This window comes from Eptatretus burgeri, chromosome 2 (assembly GCF_056783735.1).
Source record: "Eptatretus burgeri isolate ZD-2024b chromosome 2, Ebu_testis_v1, whole genome shotgun sequence".
Taxonomy (NCBI): Eukaryota; Metazoa; Chordata; class Myxini; order Myxiniformes; family Myxinidae; genus Eptatretus; species Eptatretus burgeri.
In genome coordinates, this window is record NC_140962.1 from 30,690,287 (window position 1) to 30,717,765 (window position 27,479).

Sequence of the window (27,479 nt, forward strand, 5' to 3'; positions counted from 1 at the left end):
AGTTGAAAATGACCCATTTTTGAAATGTCATAAAATAAAAACAACGCTTGGATGAAATTCAATGAAACTTAACCATTTAATAACTCTCCACCTGAAGTTTATAGTTTGAAAATTTTGATGACATAGGTCACGTGGTATGGCGGCCATATTGGATTTTCTCCAAAACCTAAAAACATCTTCTTCTCCAGAAGGGATAACCCAACAGCCTCAAGCTTTTGCACACATGTCCAATATTCCATGTGAATGTTAAGTTGTTAATTTGGTCAAAATCGTTATTTAATTTATATGATTAAAATGATGCCGATTCGCCTCATTAAATATGCAAAATATGCAAATGAGAGTTTAAAAAATTTAATGACAGATTTAGATAGGTCATTAACAGGGGACTCCAAATATGTTTATACCATGTCTGGACTTGACCCCAGTGAGGCCCCAGAGACCCCCAAAGTTTAAAATCACCCATTTTTGAAATGTCGTTAAATGAAAACAATGCTTTGATGAAATTCAATGAAACTTAACACCTTAATAACTCTCCACTTGCTGTTTATACTTTGAAAATTTTGATGACATCGGTCACGTGGTATGGCGGCCATATTGGATTTTCTCCAAAACCTAAAAACATCTTCTCCAGAAGGGGTAATACGACAGCCTCAAACTTTTGCACGCATTTGCGAGGTTCCATTGGAATGTTAAGTTGTTAATTTCATCGAAATCGTTACATAATTTATATGATTAAAATGATGCCGATTCGCCTCATTAAATATGCCAAATATGCAAATGAGAGTTGAAAAAATTTAATGACAGATTCTGATAGGCCTTGAAGAGGGGATTCCAAATATGTTTACACTATGTCTGTATTTTACCCCAGTGAGGCCCCAGAGCCCCCCAAAGTTGAAAATCACCCATTTTTGACATGTCGTAAAATGAAAACCAAAGAAGATAGACAAAAAGTGACCACATATTCTGGAAGATATTTTAACGTTCTACAAGTTCGCCATTTACATTAATATGCAAATGTGGAGTTATTGGACTTTTTTGGGGACTTGAAAATTTGTCCAGCCTCGATTTGTCCAATGTGATGTTTCTTTCTTTATCATGTGTTGCAATGGGCTTTTCAATCCTTCATTGATATGACATGAGGGACCCCGAAGCTGGACCCCATTGCAGACTTGAACTAACTTTCTAACTCGGAAAACCCATATCATGATGGTGTTGAAATTTGTTAAAATGGAGGCACGCCTTGAAGCCCGGGATTACTGGTTTACCAGTTTTAATTATATTTAATAATTGTGCTTTACATTTTAATTGCTGTAATATTTTGGGCAAACTACCATGTACAGTCAGTATTAATTCCTTTACAGTTTTGCAAAAAGTATATTCGTTTATGTGCTTGTGCAAACTGTATTATTCTGACCCACTTGTACAGTAACAAAATATACTCCTCATGTGCCTTCACAAAGCATGTTCCCTACCCGATACCTTTGTCGATGTGTCAGAGAAGCAGGGACGTTCATTATCCAAAGCGAACCCTACCCTTCCAGGCATGCAGTTGACGTTTGTGAAAACGTTGAGATTTTAAAGAGCATATTGTCCTCGGTGTATAGATTTATTTTTTTTGCTGCCACCAGAAACATGCTGAATCATCAATATTGTCTTAAATTAGAAAATTCTGAAATGAATTATGCTTGCTCGCTAATTAAAAAGTGATTCACATGTCAACGGCCTTGGTATAAGTGCATGTACAACAACAGTGCTGTTAGCTTGCCTCCACTTATAATTTATTTCTCATAACTTAGACGTAGCAATACCAACTAGACATTCATTCATCAGGAGACGATCAGTGAGATAGCAAACACATGTGCACAATGCATTTGTACGTACTTTATACGGCGCGCGACATCTAATCAATCCACTCTGTGCGAGTCGAGTTCTGGAGATGACGTGAACGGTCACGTGACTTGCGGTTCGCTGAAGTCAACTTTTTTGAGGGGTGGGGCATAGCAAGTTGTGAAAAGCATGACAAATGTTCGAAATATTGGTCTAATCACCCCATTTTTGATTTTAAAAAAGAAACATGGGTGATTTCTTCACTAGGAAGGTCAAGTCAATATATAAATAACCAGAAAGTTTTGAGTGTCATGGGACCTTTAATGAGCGCAAATTTTTATGCAGTCAAGAAACCTTCGCTCGGCATCAGATTTGAAGATTGTGGCCAAGTTTCATCCAAATTGTGTGTTTGCTTCAAGCGATAATAGTCCGGCAGATAAGTGAAATATTTGGGGGAATTGTGCCTTTGACGATACAAGCATGAACTTTGGCACACTGTTAGATCATGCCCTAAGGAAGATATTTAGCTATAGGGCCATCACAGAATTGTCCTGTGGCCAAAATGGCTGCCACCGGTTGTTATTTTATCAATAGCTCAGGTTCTAGACCAGTTAGGATATTGATTCTGGTGGCTAATCGTACATTTTCAAGGATGAGGAATGCAGTAGTACTATTTATAACATGCTAGCAACTACCAAACTACATTTATCTAGCATTCAGGGAATTAAATAACAGTAAAACCATCAAATATTTGCGGAGTTATGCACATTTTCCGGAATTTCAGAATCAGCCCATGAGTTGTGTGCTGACCTCATAATTATGTTTATTCATATATTTTTCTGCATATTCACACAGAACATCATAATAACGTCACAATGATAATCTATGTTGTTAGTACAGCTTTTGTGTACTTGTGTATCTGTATGCTTTCAGTTGACCTGGACTGTGACTGTGGTGGCAGCCAACATATTTTCCTGGAGATTTCAGCTTATGGTAGAGTGGTGGTGGTATAATTAGTACATACTGTTCTCATATTATAACTAGTAGATACTGTTCTAAAGTAGCATAGTGCATAGGGACAATGGCCAAACTACACAAGGTGGTAGACCCTGATGAGCCTAGCTCATCAGGAAAACAGTGCCCGACCACAGACTGGAACAAATGTGTTCTGTGTCAGGAAGACACAGATGAGATGCTGACATGTCCATATAATTCAGCACGTGGCATAGATGGGGCAGGATACAGGACCATAGCTGAGCATCTTGCAGCATTCGACAAGATCAGTTGCCTGCCAAGAACACTAAAACTGTCACAACTGGATGAGCGTCAGGGCATCGAGGCAGCATTCCAGGTTCACAAAGCCAAATGGCATGACTCCTGCAGACTGCAGTATAACAAAACAAAACTTCAGAGGGCTGAAAAGAGGAAAACACACCACGATGATGACCCAGAAACCCACAAGTTCACCCGTCGGAGCATTGAATGTGAAACTCATTCAACAGAGACATGCTTCTTCTGTGGCAAATCTGCAGCAAGAGATGCTTTGCGTAATGTATCAACATTCGAACTTGACATTCGTGTGAGGCAGTGTGCCCTCAAACTACAGGACAAACACCTCCGATCCAAACTCAGTGTTGGAGATCTCATTGCCCAAGAGGCTAAGTACCATGCTCAGTGTCTTGCCTCTCTGTACTATAAAGAGAGGGGCACAAAGGCACAAGAGAATTTGTACGCTGTGGATGCAAAAAGGGGTGCAGAGGACAGTGCAAATGTGTCAAGACAGCACTTCAGTTCACTGCCCTTTGCCACTGTGGTGGACTGTGTTCTCGAAACTAACATTACATTTCATTGAAACCCTATAATATTACCATGGAAGGACTGTCGTAGACTTGCCCTCACCACTAACATGTCAAACAACAATGGGACATGCACTATTGATTTGCAAGATACAGCATAATCTCATGAACTGTGTGCTCATATAAATAAACTACCAAATATTATAAAGGAAACATTGCGAAGACTGCATTGTACTCTCATGAATATGTCACAGTTTCAAAACATCTACATGTATAACTCCACCAATATTAAATGCGTTTATAATTTTACTATTATTTATTTCCCTGAAAGCTAGATATATGTAGTTAGGTAGTTGTTAGAGTAGTTATAGCATGTTGTAAATAGTACCACTGCATTCCTCATCCTTGAAAATGTACGATTAGCCACCAGAATCAATATCCTAGCTGGTCGAGAACCTGAGCTACTAGTAAAATAACAACCGGTGGCGGCCATTTTGTCCACAAGACAAATCTGCGATTGCCCTAGAGCTAAATATCTTCCTTAGGGCATGCTCTAACAGTGTGCCATAGGTCATGCTTGTATCATCAAAGGCACAATCCATTCCCATATCTGTCGGACTATAATGACTGAAGTGTTTACAGATCCTCACTTACTGACTGATTCACCTACGGACACTCCTCAATCAAATAAGCTCACCAGACCCCAATTCCTGCCTCTTAATGAGTCCAAGCGAGCTAATAATATGGGAATTCAAGAAGCAGGACAAAAGTAAAGGAAGGTTGAAGAGAAATTTATAGCAGTGACAACATGGCACATTTACTATTCAGTTAGGGGACATAAGTGTCCCCTATTATTGGTTTACCAGTTGGTTTACTGCAGTTGGTTTACTGTTTACCAACTAACAAATTGGTTTACCAGTTAGGGGACATAAGTGTTGCCTATTATAGACAGCACTTAAGGGCCCATCTCAGTTTATCCTGAGGGCATTTAAGAGGAGACTAGGAAATATAAATTGGCCACCAGATGTATAGATCCATACTAGGAAGGGGTTGGCTGTAAACTTCCTCCCTCAAGTTTATTAGAGAGCCAGCTAAGTTTGACCAACAATCCATTGCTTACGAATACCAATTCTCTTTAGACTTGTTCAGATGAAAGAAGTTTAGGCTCCAATTATTTCACATCACATTTCTGTGCAAATCCCTTTCAATGCTGCCTTCAGCCAAATTGAACACATCATTTCTTGAATACAGATGTCAACACTACGTCAACATACTCAAACATTTTATTGGTTAACAGTCTAGGATAGTCCAGTGTTAAGGCAAAAAAAAAAACGAGGCAAATCGTTCACTTCTTGGGGAAAGCATTTTTGGTACAGAAGTAATATGATCCCTTGGGCTCATTTTTCGAGTAAGATCCACCCGTAAAATGTCCCCCAGTGGCCGCCATCTTGGATTCCAATATGGCTGCCATGTATACCCGTTTTCTTTTATATCTTCCTTTCTAGGTCGGATGGAAAAGTAATTTCAATTACCATACCCCAACTTTCTCGACCAAGAAATCCAATAAGCCTATCATTTCCAAGCATCCTTCATGTACAGGAACCATCTTGGATTTCAAAATGGTCACCCATGCCCTTATTATATTCACCCCGAAGCATGACATAAATTTAATTTCATTTAAATGTCTACCTCTTGTAGCTTTTGTCTTGATAGCACTCTCTGTCACACTTGCAAAGGGCTGTGCATTGTAAGTTTTGTTTCAAACATTTGTAATTTCCTTTGCAAGTGCATTTGCAGTTGAAACATATAGTGGTTCATAACAGGCCTCTTGAACCTCAGGTATCTTTGTCCACATCGGTTTCTAACCACTCAGTGCACTTTTCTCCCATCCCCAAGCTCTAGGTTCTGAACCATATGTTTCAACACTACTATCTGCCCACAAATATGTCCTGCCTGAAAGGCTGCCCTCTTTGCGTGCTCTTCTAAGGCAGCCGTGATCAGTGGGATGTTTTCAATGGCCCTCGATCATTTGGTAAATAAATATCCTCTGACTTAATTTACCTTCCTGACTTTACTTGTGCAGTCGTACATATATAGCACAACAAAATACTCTCGTATGTCCATCACGTCTTCTGATGTGAATTTTGGCTTGTCCGAAAAGAAACTAAAACTGTCTGTCATGGCAGGGAAAACCTGAAAACCTAAGCAGACTTCTTCTCTCGATTTGCAAAATATGATGGTATTGCAACCACTAAATACATGAAAGAAAGGTGTAATATATCACTCAGAGGCTCGACCTTCCAGGCAAAGAGTTTCATCACAGCTCACACACACGGCCTTTAGGATCACCGTCATTGTCGCACCTCCCTAACGTCACCCCCTGCATGCCTGCGGCCCGAACCACCGATGACTATAAGGGGGTGTATGCTACAAAAGGCAAGGACTCAGCCTTTCGAGGTCCCAAAGTATATGCCGTCTCATAGATAACCAAGTACTTGAAGCTCTATCCAGTGCCAAAGGCAATCCACAGTTTCACAACTGACATATTGAAAAAGTTAGCAATTGCCAGCACCACAACATTTGTATCTACTGCCCAAATCATGATCTTCTTCAGACCTTTAATTCTCAGTGGCATCACTCGTATGAAGCATAATCCAGATGTCTGCCTCTTAATGAATACAGGGTTCCAACATATGCATGTCGGGATTAGACCAGTGTCACCAAGGCTGCAATATATTTCCTTTTCTTCCACGGCATGTTGTACACTTTTATGTGTAAGGAATGTTGTTGTTGTTGTTCGTCTTTCGGCTGCTCCCGTTAGGGGTCGCCACAGCGGATCATCCGTTATGATCCGCATACTGATTTGGCACAGCTTTTACGCCGGATGCCCTTCCTGACGCAACCCTGGTCGCCTCTTACGACACAGGGATAATGATTGGGTTTCGCCATGATTCCGGGCTGCCCTACACCCTCTCATATCGCGGCCCAGCGCAGAGCGCCCATCCTCAAGCGATCCTCCAACCCAAGCCTCCGAGTAGCCGGATTACAGGCGCACGCCACTATGCCCGGTTTTTATGTGTAAGGAATCTAAAAAGGTAATCCTTGTTTCGATATTTGCGCAACAAACTATGCCAGTGAGCAGGTAATTTTGTGTTGGCCATGACACGTCACCATGAGCCCTTCCCTTACAGTAGGTTCCAAACTGCGTTTACTCCAGAAGTTCTTTCTATATGTGATGTTATGTGTGGTACAAATGTGTTATTTGCATACTCCTTGAATGTACCCGATGTTCCATCAGATAGAAAATGAACAACTGCTGCACCATCAAATATTTTGGCATCAACTCTCTCTATCGAGTGCAGCCTGTGGCTGCTGGTTGCATCATTGGTTGGGACGCGGCTATGCCGTTGATGCAGTGTCCCCCTTACCAGTGCACTGGTACTCATTTTACCGACCTCGGAAGGATAAAACAGGCTGAGTCAACCTCCTGGTGTATTAATTCAGCAGCCAACACCAGGCTTTTGGCATCAACTGATGGAGCATGACACACTGCAGTTGTCTATTCATGACACCCTACAAGATCTGACTGGTTTCTTTGCCTCATTTGTTCTCCCTTTGGTATTGATAGTGGGGATGGCTGGTTGTTGTGGTGGAAAAAGTCCTCAAGATCTCCATCTCTCCTTCGACTGGCAATGTGCAACCTTGAAAGGAGTGAACAGTCATCTTCAGCTCCAATGCTTTCACCTTATCTTTGGATGGAACTATTTCCTTTGGCCTGCTGTATTGAGGAACGTTATTCTGAGAAATTGTATCATTGATTGATTTTTCCCATTTGCTGAATCGCTTCTCTATGTATGTTTCATACTGGACTTTGCCTAATGTTTCTATGTCACGTGCATTTTTATTACACTAGGCATGATGTCATTTGTACGAGTAAGTAACACTTCGCTGTTTTCTAGGCAGCTTTTGCTAGATGCAAAACGAGAAGCACATCTCTCCCCTGCTCATTTACTCATAAATATGGACGATGGGACAACAACCGATCCTTTAACGGTGTTGAATTCACTTTCACCGTGGGTTCAATTCCAAGATCAACCAATTGCAATTTATATGTCGCAACCAGAGCAGCGAGTCTGAAAACTGGAGCTGTGTTTTGCACAAATCTGGCTTCATCACTGCAGCAAGTTTTCTGAGCAGTTTTGTGTCTCTGAATTTCATGTCACATTATCGAACAGTGTTATCTAAGGAACATGTAGATACAGTATGGAGTTCACCACATGCGCTTTCACAAAAGAAGCAGATCTTATCTGACTGGTGTGCATTGATCTGACAACCAAGTCTCCTCGTTCTTACTGGACTAGCACCTTGTTGTGATTCACAGGCATCAATGCAAGACAGCTTACACTTAGCCCAGCGCTCTAACTTTAGGTTGGAGAATTTGTCTTTACGTGAGTTATTGAGTTATGCCAGGAAGCCTGGTTTAATCTTCAGAGTTTCCTCTATTCCAGAGCCGTCATCTAATCATGTGAGGTCTATACAGAGAGGATTGTGACCGATTTCCTTCAAATTTATACGTTGCTCGTCTAATGACCTGCAGCCACTTATGATACAGTGTTTATCCCTGACTGGTTGCACCAATACTTCTGAAGTTTTCTCTTGACAGAGCACGCAAATACTCGTCTGTAAAAGGGATTTCTCTTGGTACATCTTGACTCGCAGATGGATAGGGTTGAATTAACTTGAACTGCTTCACCACCATTGCTTATATCATCACTCATATTTAAATGCACCTGTAAGAGCAAAAAAGGTTGCATTCATCTATTTTGTTTGCTTTGTATTAATCTCATTCTCACAGTTCAGGAATTGTTATGTAGACCACATGAAATCAGCTCTGAACAGAAATAGGCCAATGTGCACATAAACTCTCACTGAAACCCAAAAATAGCAAGAGTACAATATGCCTCGGTCTTATTGCTTAATTACATGGATGATAGATGGCAACATTATCGTAGTTTAAAATGGAGAGCTAAAAAGAAGAAAAAAATTGAATTTACCTTTGATAAAGGAGACAATGATGTTACAGCCTTTTCTTCGTCATAGCTTTGGCAGCCATCTTGGAATCCAAAATTGCCATCTCTGACATAACTTGGAAATGATAGCAATGAATTCCTTGACCCAGGAAATCGGGGTAGCCCATAGCAATTGAAATTACTTTTCCATCTGTCCTTGGAATGAAGATATAAATGTAAACAGGTATCTGCAGCAGCCATATTGGAATCCAAGATGGCGACCAACAGAGAGCCATTCACGGGTGGATCTTAATGGCAAAATAAATCCTGCTTTCCCCAAAAAGTGAACGGTTATAGGGCTTAACCACTGGACAATAGAACTATCGACCAGGGATCCACCTAAGATGTAAACTGTACTTATAAATATATAGGGGGCCAACCTTTGAGGCTGATGGGGATATTGGCCATTGTAACCTGTCAATAAAAGCATAATCTACTGTATACTCACTATTTTCCATTGTGAAACGGTTCTCTCTGTCATTCCCCCACCATCCGATCAATCTGTCAGAAATAGGTGAATTCTTGATAATCCATCAAGAAATAGGTAGAAATAATCTATCAAGAAATAATCACAAGATAATAATATCAAGATAATCTATCAAGAAATAGAAATAGGTGATTAGAAGTGTTAGTGTGTCAGTGAGTCTGTCTTCTCCATAACTCCAAAACGATGAAACGCAGCAGCCTGAATCTTTGCATGCATACGAGGAAAACTCCAAGGAAGTGCAAGAGTGAAAACTGGGTGTTTGGGTTAATTCTAACACCCCATTTTGAAGATAATTAACAGCCTGATTTAATTATGCTTTCTCAAGGCGTCATCCTGGTATAGTCAGCCATCTGTCAGGTTGCTGGGGGGTTTTGTTTGGCCTATTCAAACATGCCTTGATTTGGAAGCACGATCTCCTGTCATGGACTAATTAAAGTATATAATCAAAATATTATATCTGATTTGAGAATCAGATCTCGTGGACAAAATAAGTGTCGAAATCTGGAGTGAAATCTGAAAATTTTAACAAATTAGTGATTTTTTTTAAACGAAGTGTATTTATTTGAGCAAAGCATTAAGCTTAACTTTTTCTGCTATTCGGTCGGACGATTATATTGGGTGAAGAAAATATTAAGGAATGTGCAGAAAGTGTGACTTCATAGAACGCAACGCCGTGCTAAAATCCTGCTTTTGCAAACCATGGCAATGGATTGCCACAGGGGTCCTTTTTTTAAGGAAACTGTGTACGCAGTTTTCTTTTTACCATTTTGTGTGATCTACTTTCATGACAAAATATTAATATAAATATACTGTTACAGTTGATGCAATATATTAATAGACAGTAATTTTTGCAAGTGAAGAGGTACTTTTTGGTGCTGCAAGTGTCAAGTGAAGAGGGGTTTTTTTTCTTTGCACAATTTTGTGTGCTTTTTACCATTTTGTGTGATCTACTTTCATGACAAAATATTAATATAAATATACTGTTACAGTTGATGCAATATATTAATAGACAGTAATTTTTGCAAGTGAAGAGGTACTTTTTGGTGCTGCAAGTGTCAAGTGAAGAGGGGTTTTTTTTCTTTGCACAATTTTGTGTGATCTGCTTTCATGACAAAATATTAACATGAATACATTAATACTTGCTGCAATATATTAATAATCAGCATTGCTGAAAATGAAGATGTACATAGACAGCACACACTGACGAGGTACAAATGACTATCAGAATCTGTGGGGTGTGTACGTGCCTACATGCTTGGTTACGTGTGTGGCGTGTGCATGTTTGGCAGGCTCACGATCTGAACTCGAACTCGAACTCGCACCTGGGTACATGGCGTTGTCGAGCAGATTATGTGGCCATCTCGTGAATCATGTGCAGATGTGCTGCAGTGCTGAAGCCACGTGAGGAGCGGGTGTGCTGCGGCATCGGAGCCATGCAGTAAGTGCCATTGTGCAGTGCGGATGTGGTGACATCCATGTATGTGTGTGTGAAAGGATAAGTACATCTCTGATGCACGTACACGGTTAGCATGGACTGCAAGGAGGTTGGAGGAATACATATTGGGGGTGGGGGGGGCATGCATGCAGGCAGGCCTTTGCCAGCTAGATAGCATAGGTTTTAATTTTTAAATGCTCATGCCTAGTTTTATATGGAGCACGGTGGTTAAAAAAAGGCATTGCTGTTTGGGCATGTTTTATGCCCTGGAAACTACCTACCATCCCCTTAGGCTGTCTTTCCTCCCCCTCCCCTCACAATTCCTTGCCTTGCCCTTATGCTGCCTCCCTTTCCCTTATGCTGCCTCCCCTCCCTTCACTCTGCCTTCCACTTACCTCATGCTATCCTCCTCCCACACCCCTTCCTTACAACTCTCCAGAGGTCGAGGAGAGGAAGGGGGTGTCAAAGAATGGATCAATGGAATTCAAACATTGGGACCATACTCTGTCAAGAGTGTCAGTGCTCTCCTGGGCTATTGCACACAGTCCTAGACAGGTCACCATTCTGACACAGGACACTCAAATGGCTCAATCATCTCAGCAAGCAGGTACTCATTTTACCTACCTCAGAGGGATGACAGGCTGAGTCAACCCCACCTGGTATTAATTCAACAGCCAAGCAGGATTTGAACTCAGGACCTTAGGATCCCAAGCCCCACCACCCTAACCATTAAGCCAACACCAGGCATAATGTGAGAATTGGACAACTGAAAGCCTTTCTTTTTTTGTTAGCAGTTGGAATTGCTGTTCAGATCAATTCCAAAATTCGTCTCAGGTGAAGAGATTCTCGAGCTTATCGTATGTGTGGAAATTAAATAAAGGCACGAACACTGGTGCAGCTTTTTTGATGATTGAAGAAAAAAACGCTCTTCCCTCCCTTCCCTTTCCCCTTTCCTCATTCTTACCTCCTCCCAAAGCCCCTTCACAACCGCCCCCCCCCCACACACCCCCCTCCCCACCAAAGGATGTCTTTGGGCACTGTCCAGACGTTGTTTAGTATGACCCGTTTGAATGTGTTGTTTTAACGTACCCAATTTTATTCATTCCTCGACGAATGCCGGCATAAGGGAACAATCCCCCCCCACACCCCTTTGCTTTCCCTCAAGTCTCCCTATCAAACGAATAGCCAGAACACCCCCCCTTCCCTCCCCACTATCCCTCCTCACTCCCACACCCCTCATCACTCCCTCCCCCATCTCAATATTCCCATCAACAAAGAGATGGATTGTATTTGTTAGTCCATAATAATAAATGTCAATGTGTGTCAGTCAGTGCGTGTGTGCGTGTGTGTGTGTGTGTGTGTGTGTGTGTGTGTGTGTGTGTGTGTGTGTGTGTGTGTATGTGTGTGCGTGTGACTCCTCGATAACTCCAAAACTATAAAACATAGCAGCCTGAAACTTTGCAGGCAGACAAAGGAAACACCATGGAAGTGCAAGAGTGAAAATTGGGTGTTTGGGGTAATTAAAATACCCCTTTTGAAGATAATTAACAGCCTTATTTAATTATATCCTTCATCAGGTGCCATCCTCGGTCATGTCGCTCTCCCTCGATGGGGTATTAATTTGGCTTTTTTTGGGGCCTGCTCAACAATGCCTTGACTTGGGACAGGATGCAATGATTTATTAGCGATAAAGTTTTTTTTTCCACTTTCCTCACTCATATCATTGAATGCCTGTTCATCATAGCTACGAATCACTGGATATATTGCAATCTATCTATAATTCCAGCAGTGTGTGTGTGTGTGTGTGTGTGTGTGTGTGTGTGTGTGTGTGTGTGTGTGTGTGAGTGTGAGTGAGACCGCTGTTTGTCGACAACCTCTGGTCCGATGTAATTGAAACTTGCCAGGTATATTGCTGGGGACCTGAGGATGTGCCTTTTCAAGGTTTGATATTAATCGGACAAGTGCTTCCAAAGTTATGGCCATTTATTTACCAAACCAATGGGAAGACACGTTGTTGCGTGGGCGTGGCCGATGGGGAAGGGAAGCACAGCCACGTTCCCCATTACGGGTTACAACGTACGGGCTTCCGGAGAGTGATGACTTCGTGTATTCTAATAATTTCTCGATTTCTTATGCGCATTTATAGATAAACAGAATGGCCCAAGTTATGATTGTTTTCATATTAGACGGTGTATAAATTTCGGGAACATCAGAGTGCTGGTATGCTCCGAACCAGGAAGTAAATTTTTTCTCTCTCTTCTCTTGTCTTTTTGTTTTTCCTTGCCACGACATTGCGGAAAGGTAAAATACGTTGGCGCTAATTCAATAATTGGGTATTAAAAATAAATTGCGAATAATCGTAACTGCGAATAATATCGAACTTCCGGGTCACCCACGTATGGGCACGTGAGAGCGAAGAAACGGCCTCTGTGGTTTATTTATTTATTATTATTATTATTATTATTATTATTTTTTTTTTTTTACGGGCACGTACTAGTGCTTATAAACACCCAGAGACACCAGCGTTCATGACTTTCTTTCATTTCCACACATGCCATAACCTCTACAATCCTTTAAGCTAAGCCAAATTACAAAATTTAAGCTCCAGAATTGAACTTATCAGCAGTTCTGATGACTTAAAGTGTTCATCTGTCCAAATCGGACATAGTTTGTCATTTTGAGCATCTCTGGGAAGTGTTTTATATGACGGATAGGTGATCACTAATCGCTTGCCAAGCCAGACATTCCTTATCAACTGTTTGGTTGGGGTACTTCTCTTGAGTGCTTAAGTTACTTGGCGAGCACTCTACAATATTCACATTGTCAATGAATACTGTATATTTATCGACTTGAACAAATTCAGGGGCCACTTGCCAGCGTTTGGCCCCACGTTCTGTGGTGCGTCGGGTGGTGGCTAGCTCGCTGAAAATGTGCAATTTTATTTTACACCACGTTTCCCATTTTTGTACGATCTTCTTTCATTATACGACCTGTCACTTCAGCATAGAAGATACAACGTTTCGTTTTCAAAAGTTTCTTCAGCCATTTTGTTGGAGTGCTTGGTTAAACTACTTGGTGCGTGCTCATCAAGCCTTGATGGCGTTACCTCTCCCCTCCCTCTCTCCTCTCTTTCTCTCCCTCCTCTCCTCTCCCCTCTTTGTTACTCCCCCCTTAATATACCTGTCAGCGAAGCAGCAGGTTGTATTTGTTGGTACCTATTAAGAAACAATCGAAACATCAATAGTCGGAAACATTTGTCCTTCACCAATCCAGATGTGTACTACTCACACAGGTTTCACCGAATGCATGCATTTCTCATGAACAAAAGCACCAGCAACACCTCCAGCACCAGAGTTCAAGTACTGAAAAAGAGATGGAATCTATTAATTAGCAGAAATGCATTCCTACACAAGTAGTTTATTCACGTTGGATTTAGTATTACAGAAATGACCATTTTAGCACAGCAAAAAACTTTATTGGCCAGCGAAATAGAAAAAGAATAAAAACAGAAAGGTGTTGGTCCAAGTAGGATTGCTCATTTTATAAAAATAGAAACACATGCTCCCTATAAAAAATGTTTCAAATGCTTTGAGTATCTCTTGGAGCACAGTCAAGACAATCATTAAGAAGTGGAAGGCATATGGTACCACCAAGACCCTGCCTAGATCAGCTCATCCCTCCAAACTGGATGACCAGGCAAGGAGGAGACTGATCAGAGAGGCCACCAAGAGGCCAATGGCAACTTTGAAAGAGCTACAGGCCTTTATGGCAAAGACTGGTCACTATGTGCATGTGACAACAATATCCCAAGCACTCCATGTGTCTGGCCTGTACGGTAGGGTGGCAAGAAGGAAATCATTACTCAAAAAGCCCACCTTGAGTCCCGTTTGAGGAATGCAAAATAACACTCTGGAGATTCTGAAGCCATGTGGCAAAACGTTTTGTGGTCTGACGAAACCAAGATGGAACTTTTTGGCCGAAATGCAAAACATTATGTTTGGCACAAACTCAACACAGCACATCACCCAAAGAACACCATCCCTACTGTGAAACATGGTGGTGGCATCATGTTATGGGGATGTTTCTTATCAGCAGGGACTGGGGTACTTGACAGGATAGAAGCGACAATAGATGGAGCAAAATACAGAAAAATCCGAGAGCAAAATCTCCTACCCTCTGCAAGAATGCTGAAATTGGGACGGAAGTTCACCTTTCAGCATGACAACGACACGAAGCACACAGCCAAAGCTACACTGGAGTGGCTAAGGAACAAAAAGATAAATGTCCTTGAGTGGTCCAGTCAGAGCCCTGACTTAAATCCAATCGAAAATCTGTGGCACGACTTGAAGATTGTTGTCCATCAACACTCCCCATGCAACTCGACTGAGCTTGAACAGTTTTGTACAGAAGAATGGGCAAATATTACCCAATCAAGGTGTGCAAAGTTGGTAGAGACCTATCCCAGACTTACAACTGTAATTGCTGTCAAAGGTGCTTCCACCAAGTATTAACTCAGGGGGGTGGACACTTGTCCAACCAAGATATTCTAGTTTTGTATTTTTTTATTAATTTTCTGAAATTTGTAGAATCTATTTTTCACTTGGAAGTTGTGAGTTAGGATATCTAAATAAATGTGGAAAAAGTCTCATTTAATGCAATTTAATTCCAAGTTGTAAGGCAACAAAAGGTGAACATTTTGAAAGGGGGTATAGACTTTCTATAGGCACTGTAGGTATCGGATATTGGGTAAGCGGCTGAAAGCAAAGGGTTGTGAAGAAATGTTTTCTGGGATTCTTCAACAATTAGTAAATGGAAAGAAATGATGAGCAGAGCGACAGATGTCAACCTATGGCTTGAAGAGAGGGAGGAAGATTTTTGCATTTAGGAAGCAGTGAACTGAAATAAAAGGGGACAGACGCTACCCCTTCCCAGCACCTCACAAAAAACGTTAAAAAGGTTATTTCAGCTGCAACCGAAGGTGGACAGAGGTTATGTTTTCACCTATGTTTGTCTTTGAGCAGGATATCTCAAAACGTTATTGACGAATTCGAACAAAACTTGATGGACAGGTTGGGCATGTGACAAGGACAAATTAATTAGATTTTGGTGAAGATCCAGATCTGCATCCGGCTATCAGTGGGACACAAAACGTAAACTGTTCAGCCTGGCGCATGTATGCACTCTACCAAAATTTGCCCATGGTGCCGGCGATAGCTCGCCCAGTCTTCGCGAAGGACGGCATGTGATATTCAATGTCCATCACCGAATGCTGGCAGATGGTATGCCTAGTTCATCACACAACCGAGAGACAGCACAAACACATTGATGAATCACCCTGCCTGTGAAACAATGAGAAGACAGTTTATAGCTGGGTCGGGATTCAAACCCAGGCTACACAGCTTAGAGGTGAATGTGAGGACTGTCATTAGTCGGTTATCATAGATAGTTTGCAAACTACTTCACCAACTTCATAAGACATGTGGTGGCAGTTTTATTCATGCATGATAACATTATTATCACTTCGTCTTGGACACCAACTCTCAAAATGACCCATAAAATCCATAGATTTCAAAATCGTGATTCACAACATACTGTTACAAAGCCACTATGACAAAGGATGAAATTGACCCAGATTCACCTTAAGTTTTGAACAGATTACATGGAGTTGTAGACCAACAATAAACAATAATGGGATGTGTCAAAACGGCAGAAATAAATTTGGTGAATCTCGGTCAATAGACAGGAAGTAGGTGTGATTCAGGCTGTCATTGTGAGTCTACTGTATCTCCGAGAGATGGCTAACAATAGTTGTTTAACTTCTTGTGCCAAAATTGAGGAGTTTGTCATTTTAACAAGGAAGTTAAAATGTGGCTTAAATCAAGAAACTTTAACTCACCTTATAAGAGCACCAGCATGCAAAGTCAACACCCCACTCATGAAGAGAGAGCTCGACATTTCCAACAGCATGTGCAAGATCAAACCCCACCACACAGCCCTACGGAACATGTATATAAATAATCATTTTTTTATAGTCCATGTCTTATAAGGCATTCTTACCATTTAATGAAATGATGGACATACCATGTTATGACCAGCATGAGTGATGGAAGCCATGTCAAACAGCTGTCCTGTAAGGTACTGCACTCCACTGAGCAGAATAACAGCAATGGTGTCTCCTTCTCGCTCGATTGTGGACAGCAAGTCTTCTCTTCTTAATGTCTGCTCTCCCTGTTGGTTTACAGCCCATCTTTGGAATATCAGAGATGCTTCTAAGATTCCTGCTCGCCTAGACAAATTGGCGTCATTGAAGCGACCACTTAGGTTGATTCATTCATGACTTTATCTTGCATACATTTTCTTGGAGGCAAAATCTGACATTTATATGAGTATACACAAAATCGAGGCTCTTGGAAGAGTGAGGATAAAGAGGACAAAAAGACAACACACTGACATGGTGGAGTCGTGGGGTAGCAGATGGACAAAACAAGGGAATGAGGAGAGAGGAAGGGAGGAAACTTGGAAGTGAGAGGGTTTGGTTATGTAGATTAATGTTATAGATTTGTACAGTTAAAGTTCACTGGAATTAATTTGTGCCATGGTTTCTGAAATGTTTATAATCCAATGTTGTTGTTTCAATTTTCAAAAATCGAACACCTTACTTTAAGCAGTCTTGAGAAAAAAGACATGGTAAGGGTCTTTTAAACTCTTGCTTTGTGTTTTGCACTCAACAAACAGCGGAAGATACCGCCATATTTGTCTGGATGCTGAATCTCACAGTTATTCTACTCTCAGGGCATGAGATGGTGTGAATGATGAATCTCACAGTTATTCTACTCTCAGGGCATGATATGGTGTGAATGATGAATCTCACAGTTATTCTACTCTCAGGGCATGAGACGGTGTGAATGATGAATCTCACAGTTATTCTACTCTCAGGGCATGAGACAGTGTGAATCATGAATCTCACAGTTATTCTACTCTCAGGGCATGAGATGGTGTGAATGATGAATCTCACAGTTATTCTACTCTCAGGGCATGAGACGGTGTGAATGATGAATCTCACAGTTATTCTGCCCTCGGGGCATGAGATGGTGTGTATACTGAATCTCACAGTTATTCTACTCTCAGGGCATGATATGGTGTGAATGATGAATCTCACAGTTATTCTACTCTCAGGGCATGAGATGGTGTGAATGATGAATCTCACAGTTATTCTACTCTCAGGGCATGAGACGGTGTGAATCATGAATCTCACAGTTATTCTACTCTCAGGGCATGAGATGGTGTGAATGATGAATCTCACAGTTATTCTACTCTCAGGGCATGAGATGGTGTGAATGATGAATCTCACAGTTATTCTACTCTCAGGGCATGAGACGGTGTGAATGATGAATCTCACAGTTATTCTACTCTCAGGGCATGAGACAGTGTGAATCATGAATCTCACAGTTATTCTACTCTCAGGGCATGAGATGGTGTGAATGATGAATCTCACAGTTATTCTACTCTCAGGGCATGAGACGGTGTGAATCATGAATCTCACAGTTATTCTGCCCTCGGGGCATGAGATGGTGTGAATCATGAATCTCACAGTTATTCTGCCCTCGGGGCATGAGACGGTGTGAATCATGAATCTCACAGTTATTCTGCCCTCAGGGCATGAGACGGTGTGAATCATGAATTTCAGTTATTCTACTCTCAGGGCATGAGACGGTGTGAATACTGAATCTCACAGTTATTCTGCCCTCAGGGCATGAGATGGTGTGTATACTGAATCTCACAGTTATTCTGCCCTCAGGGCATGAGATGGCGTGAATCATGAATCTCACAGTTATTCTACTCTCAGGGCATGAGATTGCATCAATATTTTGTCCAGGTATTACTAAACGGAAGGTTTTTGAAAGTGCCAAGCATGCGATTTGTGTTCTTCTGTGTTCAAGTATAATATTAAATTTACATTAAATAGACTTTAAAGGCTGTAGAAAAAAAGCAACTTTTTCAGATGTTTACCATTGTTGATTCAGCGTCTTTTACATCACCTTAACTTAATTATTCATGCCTGTTCTTTGTGTCCTTTATGGCATCCCTAAAAAACAATGTTTCCTGTTTGGAATTTTTTAAAAATTTATTTGGCTTCCAGGCAGACAGCCAGACTAAAGTAATTACATTACTCCTCTCTAAGCATGCGAGATCGGGATGAGATTCGGTACATTTTGCCAATTTCAGAGGCAAAATCCTGCGAACCTGCAGGTTCATGTTCTGATTCATGTTCCGATTCATATTCCACAGTGTTCAAAATGGAATTTCAATTGAAATCAAGTTGTACCTTGATCATCGACTGACATCTGTAGACAAACAGACAGATAAAGTTAACCAATTGCTCAACCCCAATTTTCGCTCCGCATGTGTGGGGGTAAGGAGATACTTGCCTTTTACCATCATTAATCAAGTTAGTATACTTTGTGCGCAGCAACAATTCAACCAAGGAATTGACCATTTGGACCATCACTCCATCTTTACATCTCTATTCCAGCATGATCAAAAATGCAGGTAAAAATGTAAAAGCCAGAAAAACAATCGATTAAATGCCTTCCTCATTTGCAAATGTTTTTGGTTTAGAAAGTCTCAGATAACAGATCAACATCAAGAAAAAAATTGGCAAGAAAGGAAATGAAAACAAAGCATGCTTTTAGTGGTGAGTGGGATGCACATCCTGAATTGCTAATGCGATAAGAAATTAGCAGCGAAATCCTGAAGAGAAAAAAGAAATGAAAAGAGGCATCCCCCCCAAAAAAAAAAAACACTTTCGGAAAAGGAATGCAGTGGTGGTGGCCGAGTGATGAGGATATTTGACAAGCATCACAAAGCTGTGCCGTGAGATGTGGTGGTATCATCTCTGACTTATTTCCAGTTGTTGCTGGAGTTCGTCAGGGGGTGTGTACTGGCCCCCACACTTTTCAGCACTTGTATGGACTGGATTCTGGGGAGGATGTCGGAGAGATCAAGCTGTGGTGCATCGTTTGGGAATGTCAAGATCTCTGACCTTGATTTTGCAGATGATGCACTCATTTTTGCGGAGACTTTAGATATCCTTTTGGGGGCCCTCGCGGTGTTGAATGAGGAGTCAGAGCCACTGGGATTGCGGGTTTCCCTGGGTCAAAACTAAGATCCAGGCTTTCAATGACATCTTGGATGCAGTTATCCTTTCTGTATCTGTTTGTGGCGAGGATGTTGAGATCACAGAGAGATTCACTTACCTTGGTCGTGATACTCATATCTCTGCTGGCTGTGAGCCAGAGGTCAATAGATGTCTGGGTCCAGCCTGGGGTATCATGGATTCACTGGATCATGGGGTACCTGTCGGTACCTGTGCAGTACCTGTGCAGGAGGACAAAAGTCTGAGTCTTTAGGTCCTTGGTTCTTCCAGTCTTGCTTTACGGATGTGAGACTTGGACTCTGACCAGAGATCTGAGACTGACACTTAATTCCTTTGGTATCAGGTCTCTTTGGAGAATCCTTGGCTATTACTGGTCGGACTTTGTGTCCAACGAGCGGTTGTTGAGAGAGACTCAAATGAGATTTGTTACTTGCATAGTCCGTGAGCATCAGCTGCGGCTGTATGGACATGTGGCTCGTTTTCCTGATGCTGATCATGATCACAAGTATTGTTTCATGAAAAAGCTCAATCTTATTTTTAACCCCCATAAGGCTGGTTGGGTTACACCTACCAAAAGGTTCAATTGCAACTCTTTATACCAAAAAGAAACACCAAATGTCACCTCTCAAAAAATGGCACAGTTTAGAATATTAGGGATTAATCATTAGAAAGCATTTCAAGAATGACAGTGGATCAGACAGGTTTGATATCCATGAACACAAAAATAGAAATGCAAACTGAACACGTTGTGACCAGAAATTAATTTTAAGTATTCATCTCTTGTAAATAATGTACGTGTGGGGAGGGGGGGGGAGTGATGAGGAGTTGGATAGAGAGCTGTAATGCGTGGGAAAAGTTTAAAGCGAGTGTCCTGCAGCGTTCAGAATTTATGATACTCTGTTCTAGCCTGCCGCCCACTCATAATACTACCACTACCACGACTGCGTCTAAGTGCTGTATTTTCACCTTGTTATGGGGTCAGCCTGGAACCTTTTTTTTTGCCCAAATCTTTCACGAACTGGCTGGCTCGGGCTGAAGTTCGACTGAGGGTGACAATAATTTTGAATTCCTTCAAGGTGCCAGCAATCACTCATCTACTCTTCAAGGACACTTCAAGTGGGATCTTTGGCATCCAGCATCCACCAAATGCCAGCAAAGAGGACACCAAGTTCAAAATTCATCAGTCAGACGATGCACACATTGATGTATTACTGTCAGCACAAAACGCCAGTATGACAATTTATAACTGGATCAACATTCAAACCCAGGTTAGACAGCTTACAGGTGAGTATGCAAAACTCTTGGCTATCCTGCCAGCCCACAACCTCTTACTGCTACAAAATATATCTATAATTCCAGCAATCTCTGTGTGTGTGTCTGTCTGTCTGTATGTGTGTCTGTATACGACTGCAGTTTCTCGATGACCGCCAGTCCGATTGGATTGAAACTTGCCAGGAATATTGCCGGGGACCCGCGGATGTGCCTTTTCGAGGTTTGATATCAATCGGACGAGCAGTTCCCAAGTTACGGCCATTTATCTGTCGACCAATGACAAGACACGGTGTTATGACGTCACGAATGACGTCACAATTGATGTTTATTTATTTGTTTTTTATTATTATTATTATTTTTTTTTTTGCACGATTGACGGTCCGATCTGATTGAAACTCGCCAGGAATATTGCTGGGGACTCGCGGATGTGCCTTTTCAAGGTTTGATAATAATCGGATAAGCGGTTCCCAAGTTACGGCCATTTATCTGTCAACCAATGACAAACACGGTGCTATGACGTCACGAATGATGTCATAATTAATGTTTATTTATTATTATTATTATTTTTTTTTTTTTGCACGATTGACGGTCTGATCTGATTGAAATGTGCCAGGAATATTGCTGGGGACCCGCGGATGTGCCTTTTCAAGGTTTGATATTAATCGGTTAAGCGGTTTCCAAGTTACGGCCATTTATCTGTCAACCAATGACAAGACACGGTGCTATGACATCACGAATGACATCACGATTAATGTTTATTTTTATTATTATTATTATTATTATTATTTTTTGCACAATTGACGTCACAATTCTTCTTCTTATTCGTTTGGTATGACGTCACAATCGACGCTGGCGACCTGAGTATGTGCCTTTTCAAGGTTTGATATCATTATTCATCCATTTCAGCTGTTTCCCAAGTGTTTCCCAAGGTTTGAAAGCTGTTTTTTCCCAAGGTTTAAATGAATTGTTCAAATTATTAATTAATCCCAAGGTTTGAATTTTCCCAAGGGAAACAGCTGTTTCCCAAGGGTTTGAAAGCTGTTTTTTTCCCAAGGTTTGAATTAATTGTTGTGCTTGGTAAACATTTGTGAATACATTTACAGAGAGAGGGGCGAGAGAGAGAGGGGCGAGAAGGGGCGAGAGAGAGGGGCGAGATGTGGTGTATGGGCGGAGCATGTATTGTATGAGCGGATCCCCGAGTCACGGATGGTGGTGGTCACGTGGTTTTGGCTTCATATGTCCCGAATCGCCCACTAGGGACTTGTAGCACCAGTTAGCAGCATGTGGTATTATTAGCAGTGGCTTGTATGTCGTGTGCCTGTTGGGTGCATCGAGTGCGTACTAAAGCGGAGTTACGGGCATCCTACGCCCACCCTCTCACTCGAGGCAATAAAGCGGAGTTGGGTTAACCTCCGGCTCGTGTCTGCCTGTTTGCACCTCGGCCACGGCAACATAGTTTGGCGACGAGGATGGGATCGGAGCTCATGGCGAAGTGCTTGTTATCATCAATGATGACTTTGAGTTGTTTCGGAGCAGTTGGATTGCCCGGCGCACATAGCGCCGACAATGTCATCGCAGCTAGCGCGGTTCACGTGCGATCACCTGGCAAGGAGCCCAAGGGAGCGCATCGCGGTTTTCGCCACGTGAGTGAAACAGCGGGCGGTCGCTTGCGAATTCACAGCGGGTGACCTGCAGCCCAGGCTCGAGGATCGTTTTATTTCTGGTTTGCAAGACTCGGAAATGGTTTCAGCAATTCCTCGGCTAAAGGACGAGGACATTACATTCAACTCAGCAGTCGAAACAGCGTCGGCCGTCGAATAGACTCTGACAGATGTTCGAGCCCTCGCTGGCCAGAGCATGACGGGTGATCCGGAGGTCCGTGTGATGTATCAGGCGCCCACGACCATATGCACAGTCTTTGGTGCGGGCCGTAGCCAGACGTTGCAACGCAGCCAGTCGGACGGCGATGTGAACACTCAGGGACATCTACAGCGTGTGTGCCGAGTGTCATTGGCCACTATAACGGTCATGGATGGCGATGTGCGAGGCAACCCCAGCGATGCGGGGCGAGATCTACACCCGGTACGAGGTAACCCCAGCGACCTGGGGCAGGACCTGCAACCTGTGCGAGCTTTTGTGCATGATGTACGCTTTTACGTCCCGTGTCGAGACCTGCAACCTGTGTGAGGTTTTGTACATGGCGTACACTTTTACGTCCCGGGGCAACCCAGACAACCCGGAGCGGGACCTGCAGCCGTTGATGAGCCTATTTTCAATTGGTCCGATGGTAGCAAGACCAAATGCAGTTGAGATCGAGGTGAACGAGACACCCATCGTTTTTCGCATTGATACCGGGGTCGCGGTGTCGTTCATGGGCGAACAGACCGCTCGTCGACTCCACGGTCTTCACCTTATCAGGTCAACCCTCGCGCTGTGCACGTACACCGGCGAAGCAATTGCGCCACTTGATATGACAGACGTCTCGGTGACCTGCCGAGGTCGACACGCCATGCTCTCGCTGTTGTGGTACGAGGGGAGGGGCCGGCGCTTCTGGGCCGAGACTGGCTGAGTAGCCTCAGCCTAGACTGGACGGCGCCAGCCAGTGGCCTTGGACATCCCGTGCCGAGCCGATTAGAGAGTCGGTGGGAGGAGGTGCCTCTTTCGGAGTTCGTACCTCCAGGTGCGCCTGTGTCTCCTTCGGGGCCCATACCTCCGTTTGAGCCCGTGCCTCCCTCGAGACCCGAGGGCGAGGTTCCGGCGGCAGGGGCCGTGGCGATACAACATTGGTGTCCGTTCCTTGCTTCCTGCAACTACGATATACGGTTCCGGAGCAACGGGGAGCATGCCAACTACAACGATCTCTCGCGCTGGCCGTGCACGGAGAGGCCACCAGCGTCAGGATCAACCAACCGGGTTGATGTGTTGGCACTGTGCCAAGTCCAAAGCGAACCGGTCGCATCCAAGAAGTTCGCGGTGCATGCCCATCGATGGTGTCCTCTTTGACGTTCAGACGAGGACCTGCATGCAAGTCGCCTCAACGTCGTTACAACCAAGAGGCTTGCTCGCAGTGTGGTTCATTATTTGTTAATTGTTGTATGTTTGATTATCGCAGCGCGAGTGATTAAGCATGGCGTTGTAAAAGCAAATGCCGACGGTCCGCGTGTGAGCAAAATGGGTTTGATTGGGATCAATGCTTTCTCTGATGTGAAGAACTTGCGGACGGAGAGAGGGGCGTCACAATTCAAGAGAGGGGAAGAGAGGAGGGGGCGAGAGAGGAGGGGGGGTGAGAGTGGGGGCGAGAGAGAGAGGGGCGAGAGAGAGGGGGCGTCACAATTCTTCTTCTTCTTCGTTTGATATGACGTCACAATTGATGCTGGGGACCTGAGTATGTTTCCCAGGTGTTTCCCAAGTTATGGCCATTTATGATACGGTTGGTCCGATCTAATTGAAAAAAATGCCCCAATCCAGTCGTCGTTTACGAAAGCGAAGGAACGAAGCTGCACATACTGGCACGCACCTACGGACCCGCACTAGTGATAATAATGAAGGGATAGTGTTGCCTTGGACATTGCTCCCCAGAAGGGTACTCCCAGACTAGTATTCAGATGTATTACTGCCGACTTATCTCTTGGTTGCCTCCAACTTTTCGACCTATCAGTAGCAACGAGTGTCATAAGTCTCCAACTGATACGTACCTCACGTGGTGTGACAAGCAGCATGCACGAAGTCGGATCTAAGTTGTGCATTTCGATTTGTGATGCAATCACAAACTGAAGAAAAACAAAATGCAAAAGTAGGTAAGAGCTCTGCAGTCATTTCAATGGACTTGGATAAATCGATGGACTTGCATTAGTTTTTGAAGCACAGGTTGAAATTAATGCACCATGCACTGGTGATGAGACTTACATAGTCAGAAGGAAAGGCCTTTTCCTCAAGGAGGATCTTGTTCCGTTTAGCTGTTGGCTTGTAGAAAGCCAACTGTTTGAGCACAAATAAAATGGTCCATGAATAGTTACAGAGTGGCTTATATGTTGAAAAACTAAAAATGTAAAAATAACATCTTTGGAAGGTGTTTGTTTCAAAACAATCTACTGTAGATTAATTGAACTACTCACCAGGAGTAAATGAAGGTTTACCGTAAGACCATTCATCAAAGCTACTTCATTTTCTTTTGCTCCTGAAAAAAAATAAAAACTTTATCTTGCATTTAAAAGTATACCAAAAAAGAGACAATGCTGTAACCATAACAGATCAACGAATGGGTCATCCATTGCATACTTGAAGGGCCTGGAGGCAAGAGATAAATTGAGAAAAAAAAATCAAACTGACACCAGAAAGAGAAGAGTATGGGACAATAAAAGGGAAATCAAGTTGTGAAGAGATGATTAAGGAGATGGAAAGAATGAAAAGGAGAGATGGAGGGAAATTTTCTGCCATTTTTATGTGCACAATATGTCGAGGATTCCTCAAATTTATCATTAAATCAATCGTGCTTACCTACAATCGAAGCCATAGAACTGGAGATAATCTCATCAAAATACACCCAAGGACGTGCCCCATCGAAATGTCCATGAACAGCTCTGCAGAAAACAAACAATTACTATGATATCAACTGGGCATTGCTTAACTAGGCCTTTTTGGGAGTTACGTCATTTATAATTTAATTAGTCAATCAGTTTTATTGACTTCTCAGTCTGAACTCTGGCTTCATGATAGTATCAAGATGGGAACAAATATAATATTGTGTCGATTCCTCCATTGCTTTCTTGTGTCCTTGCAAAAAGTACATTCCTGTTTTATTTCTCCAGAACCACTGCTCCCTCCACTCATTTACTCCTATTTTTCCCTGCCCTGTGGAACAACCTTCTGTACTGTCGGCAATGTCATTCTTACCTCCAGGTCTTTAAAATATCTGTTCACGACCATCTCAAGTCCTCCCCCATCCAAAATCATGATTTTTTTTCTACACCCATTAAACTACTCCATACCACTACCAAAATTGTGTTTATGTACCCATATTGTCCACCCTTTGCGTTCTCCCTAACCCTTCATCATTACCTGCATCCCTTGTTTGTCCGTCTCCATCTACTTTTTCCCTCTGCCCTGCTGTTGATGTTTCCCCTTTCTCCTGCTGTTCCCTTTGCTGTGTCATGTCCTGATATGTTGTGTGTCATAGCTCTCCCATGATCCGAAAGCAAGTATAAAAAGAAAAACCCTTTTCCTTCACCTTCGATTTGCAGCAGGTCCTTCATAAACATTAAATGTGTAAACAAAAATATGTTCAAGTATAGCTTGGTGTAACAGTTCACTCAGACATTACTTGAACCTCCGTCAACATCTGCTAATTATTTGGGGACTCCAACACAGGAAGTCATTTTCTGGCCTTCATTGTTTAATTTAAACAATTCGTGTCAAACAAATCACACGGCCATCCAGCTGCAATTGTATTTTGCAAACAATTATGGCAGGCCAAATGTTTATTAAGATATGTTTAAAACAGTTAAACATCAGTATGTCTTGCAGACCATATGTGAAATTATTTTTATTTGATGTTTGATTGTTTTATCTATCGTGTGTATGAATTTTGGGCTTCTTACTTAATAGAGACACAAATACAGCAGACTATTTCACCTCTCTCCAACCCTCCTCCCGCTTCTCTTTTGAATAAGTATACACTGCACATTGTCTAACTTCGCCAAGTAAAAACAGACAGACGGACGGACCCAAATGCAATACCCTCTTCTCAGGCTAGGGTAAATATAGCAACTGACAAAAAATACCCTTAACTTACTTTAATAACTTACTTTTTTCAAGGGTTTTTGACAACCCAGACTGCACCAGGTGCCACTATTATCTCTGCCACCAAAGGTGGACTGAGGTTATCTTTTCACTCCTGTTTGTTTGGCTGTGAGCAGGGTATCTCAAAACGTTATGGAAAGATTCGGCCAACACTTGGTGGACAGGTTGGATGTGTGACACGGACAAAGTCATTAGATTTTGGTGAGGATCCGAATATGGATCCAGACAAGATAATTATTTAATTTTTTAAGTGATACTTCACCATTGAGAGATAGCACCAAAGACAACATACTGTACAACATATTTCAAACAGTTACGGCAGGATTTTGATGAAACTTAGTGGATGAGTTGGGTAGGTGACAAGAACAAGCCGATTAGATTTTGGTTGAGGTCTGGATGCAAATCCCACCCATCAGTGGGATACAATACATAAACTGGTCAGCCTGGCAGAGGTATGCACTCCATCAAGTGCCGTTCTAGTTTGATGTGAAATTTGCCAAAATAATTTGTGAAGCCAAGCCCCCTGAAGTCCCCACATGGTTTTGAACCTTTGCCACAAATTTTGGTCAGACTTTTTGGTGAGCCACACACACACACACACACACACACACACACACACACACACACACACACACAC

The 27,479-nt window shown here is 42.4% G+C and overlaps 1 protein-coding gene and 1 long non-coding RNA gene across 7 annotated transcripts in view; one reads left to right on the forward strand and one right to left on the reverse strand.

The window, feature by feature from the left end:
- KYNU (kynureninase) overlaps window positions 1-27,479 on the reverse strand; it is a 117,824-nt gene that overhangs the window by 42,488 nt on the left and 47,857 nt on the right. For 5 of the 6 annotated variants that reach the window (XR_015050731.1, XM_085852236.1, XM_085852222.1 and 2 more), the window contains 9 exons: window positions 25,541-25,623; window positions 25,159-25,220; window positions 24,950-25,021; window positions 24,739-24,813; window positions 20,738-20,814; window positions 16,696-16,900; window positions 16,511-16,609; window positions 13,903-13,976; window positions 9,141-9,193 (listed from right to left, as the gene is read on the reverse strand). Coding sequence is in view for 5 of the 6 variants with exons in the window: in XM_085852236.1 (XP_085708362.1) it covers window positions 9,141-9,193; window positions 13,903-13,976; window positions 16,511-16,609; window positions 16,696-16,900; window positions 20,738-20,814; window positions 24,739-24,813; window positions 24,950-25,021; window positions 25,159-25,220; window positions 25,541-25,623 (800 nt within the window). In the remaining variant the exon portion in view is untranslated. The remainder of the gene's footprint in view (window positions 1-9,140; window positions 9,194-13,902; window positions 13,977-16,510; window positions 16,610-16,695; window positions 16,901-20,737; window positions 20,815-24,738; window positions 24,814-24,949; window positions 25,022-25,158; window positions 25,221-25,540; window positions 25,624-27,479) is intronic. The other variant, XM_085852213.1, reaches the window with a different exon arrangement.
- Window positions 1-27,479, forward strand: part of LOC147031725 (uncharacterized) — a 50,141-nt gene that overhangs the window by 5,476 nt on the left and 17,186 nt on the right. The window contains exon 2 of the long non-coding RNA XR_015050898.1: window positions 10,469-10,617. This is a non-coding gene — a long non-coding RNA (uncharacterized LOC147031725). The remainder of the gene's footprint in view (window positions 1-10,468; window positions 10,618-27,479) is intronic.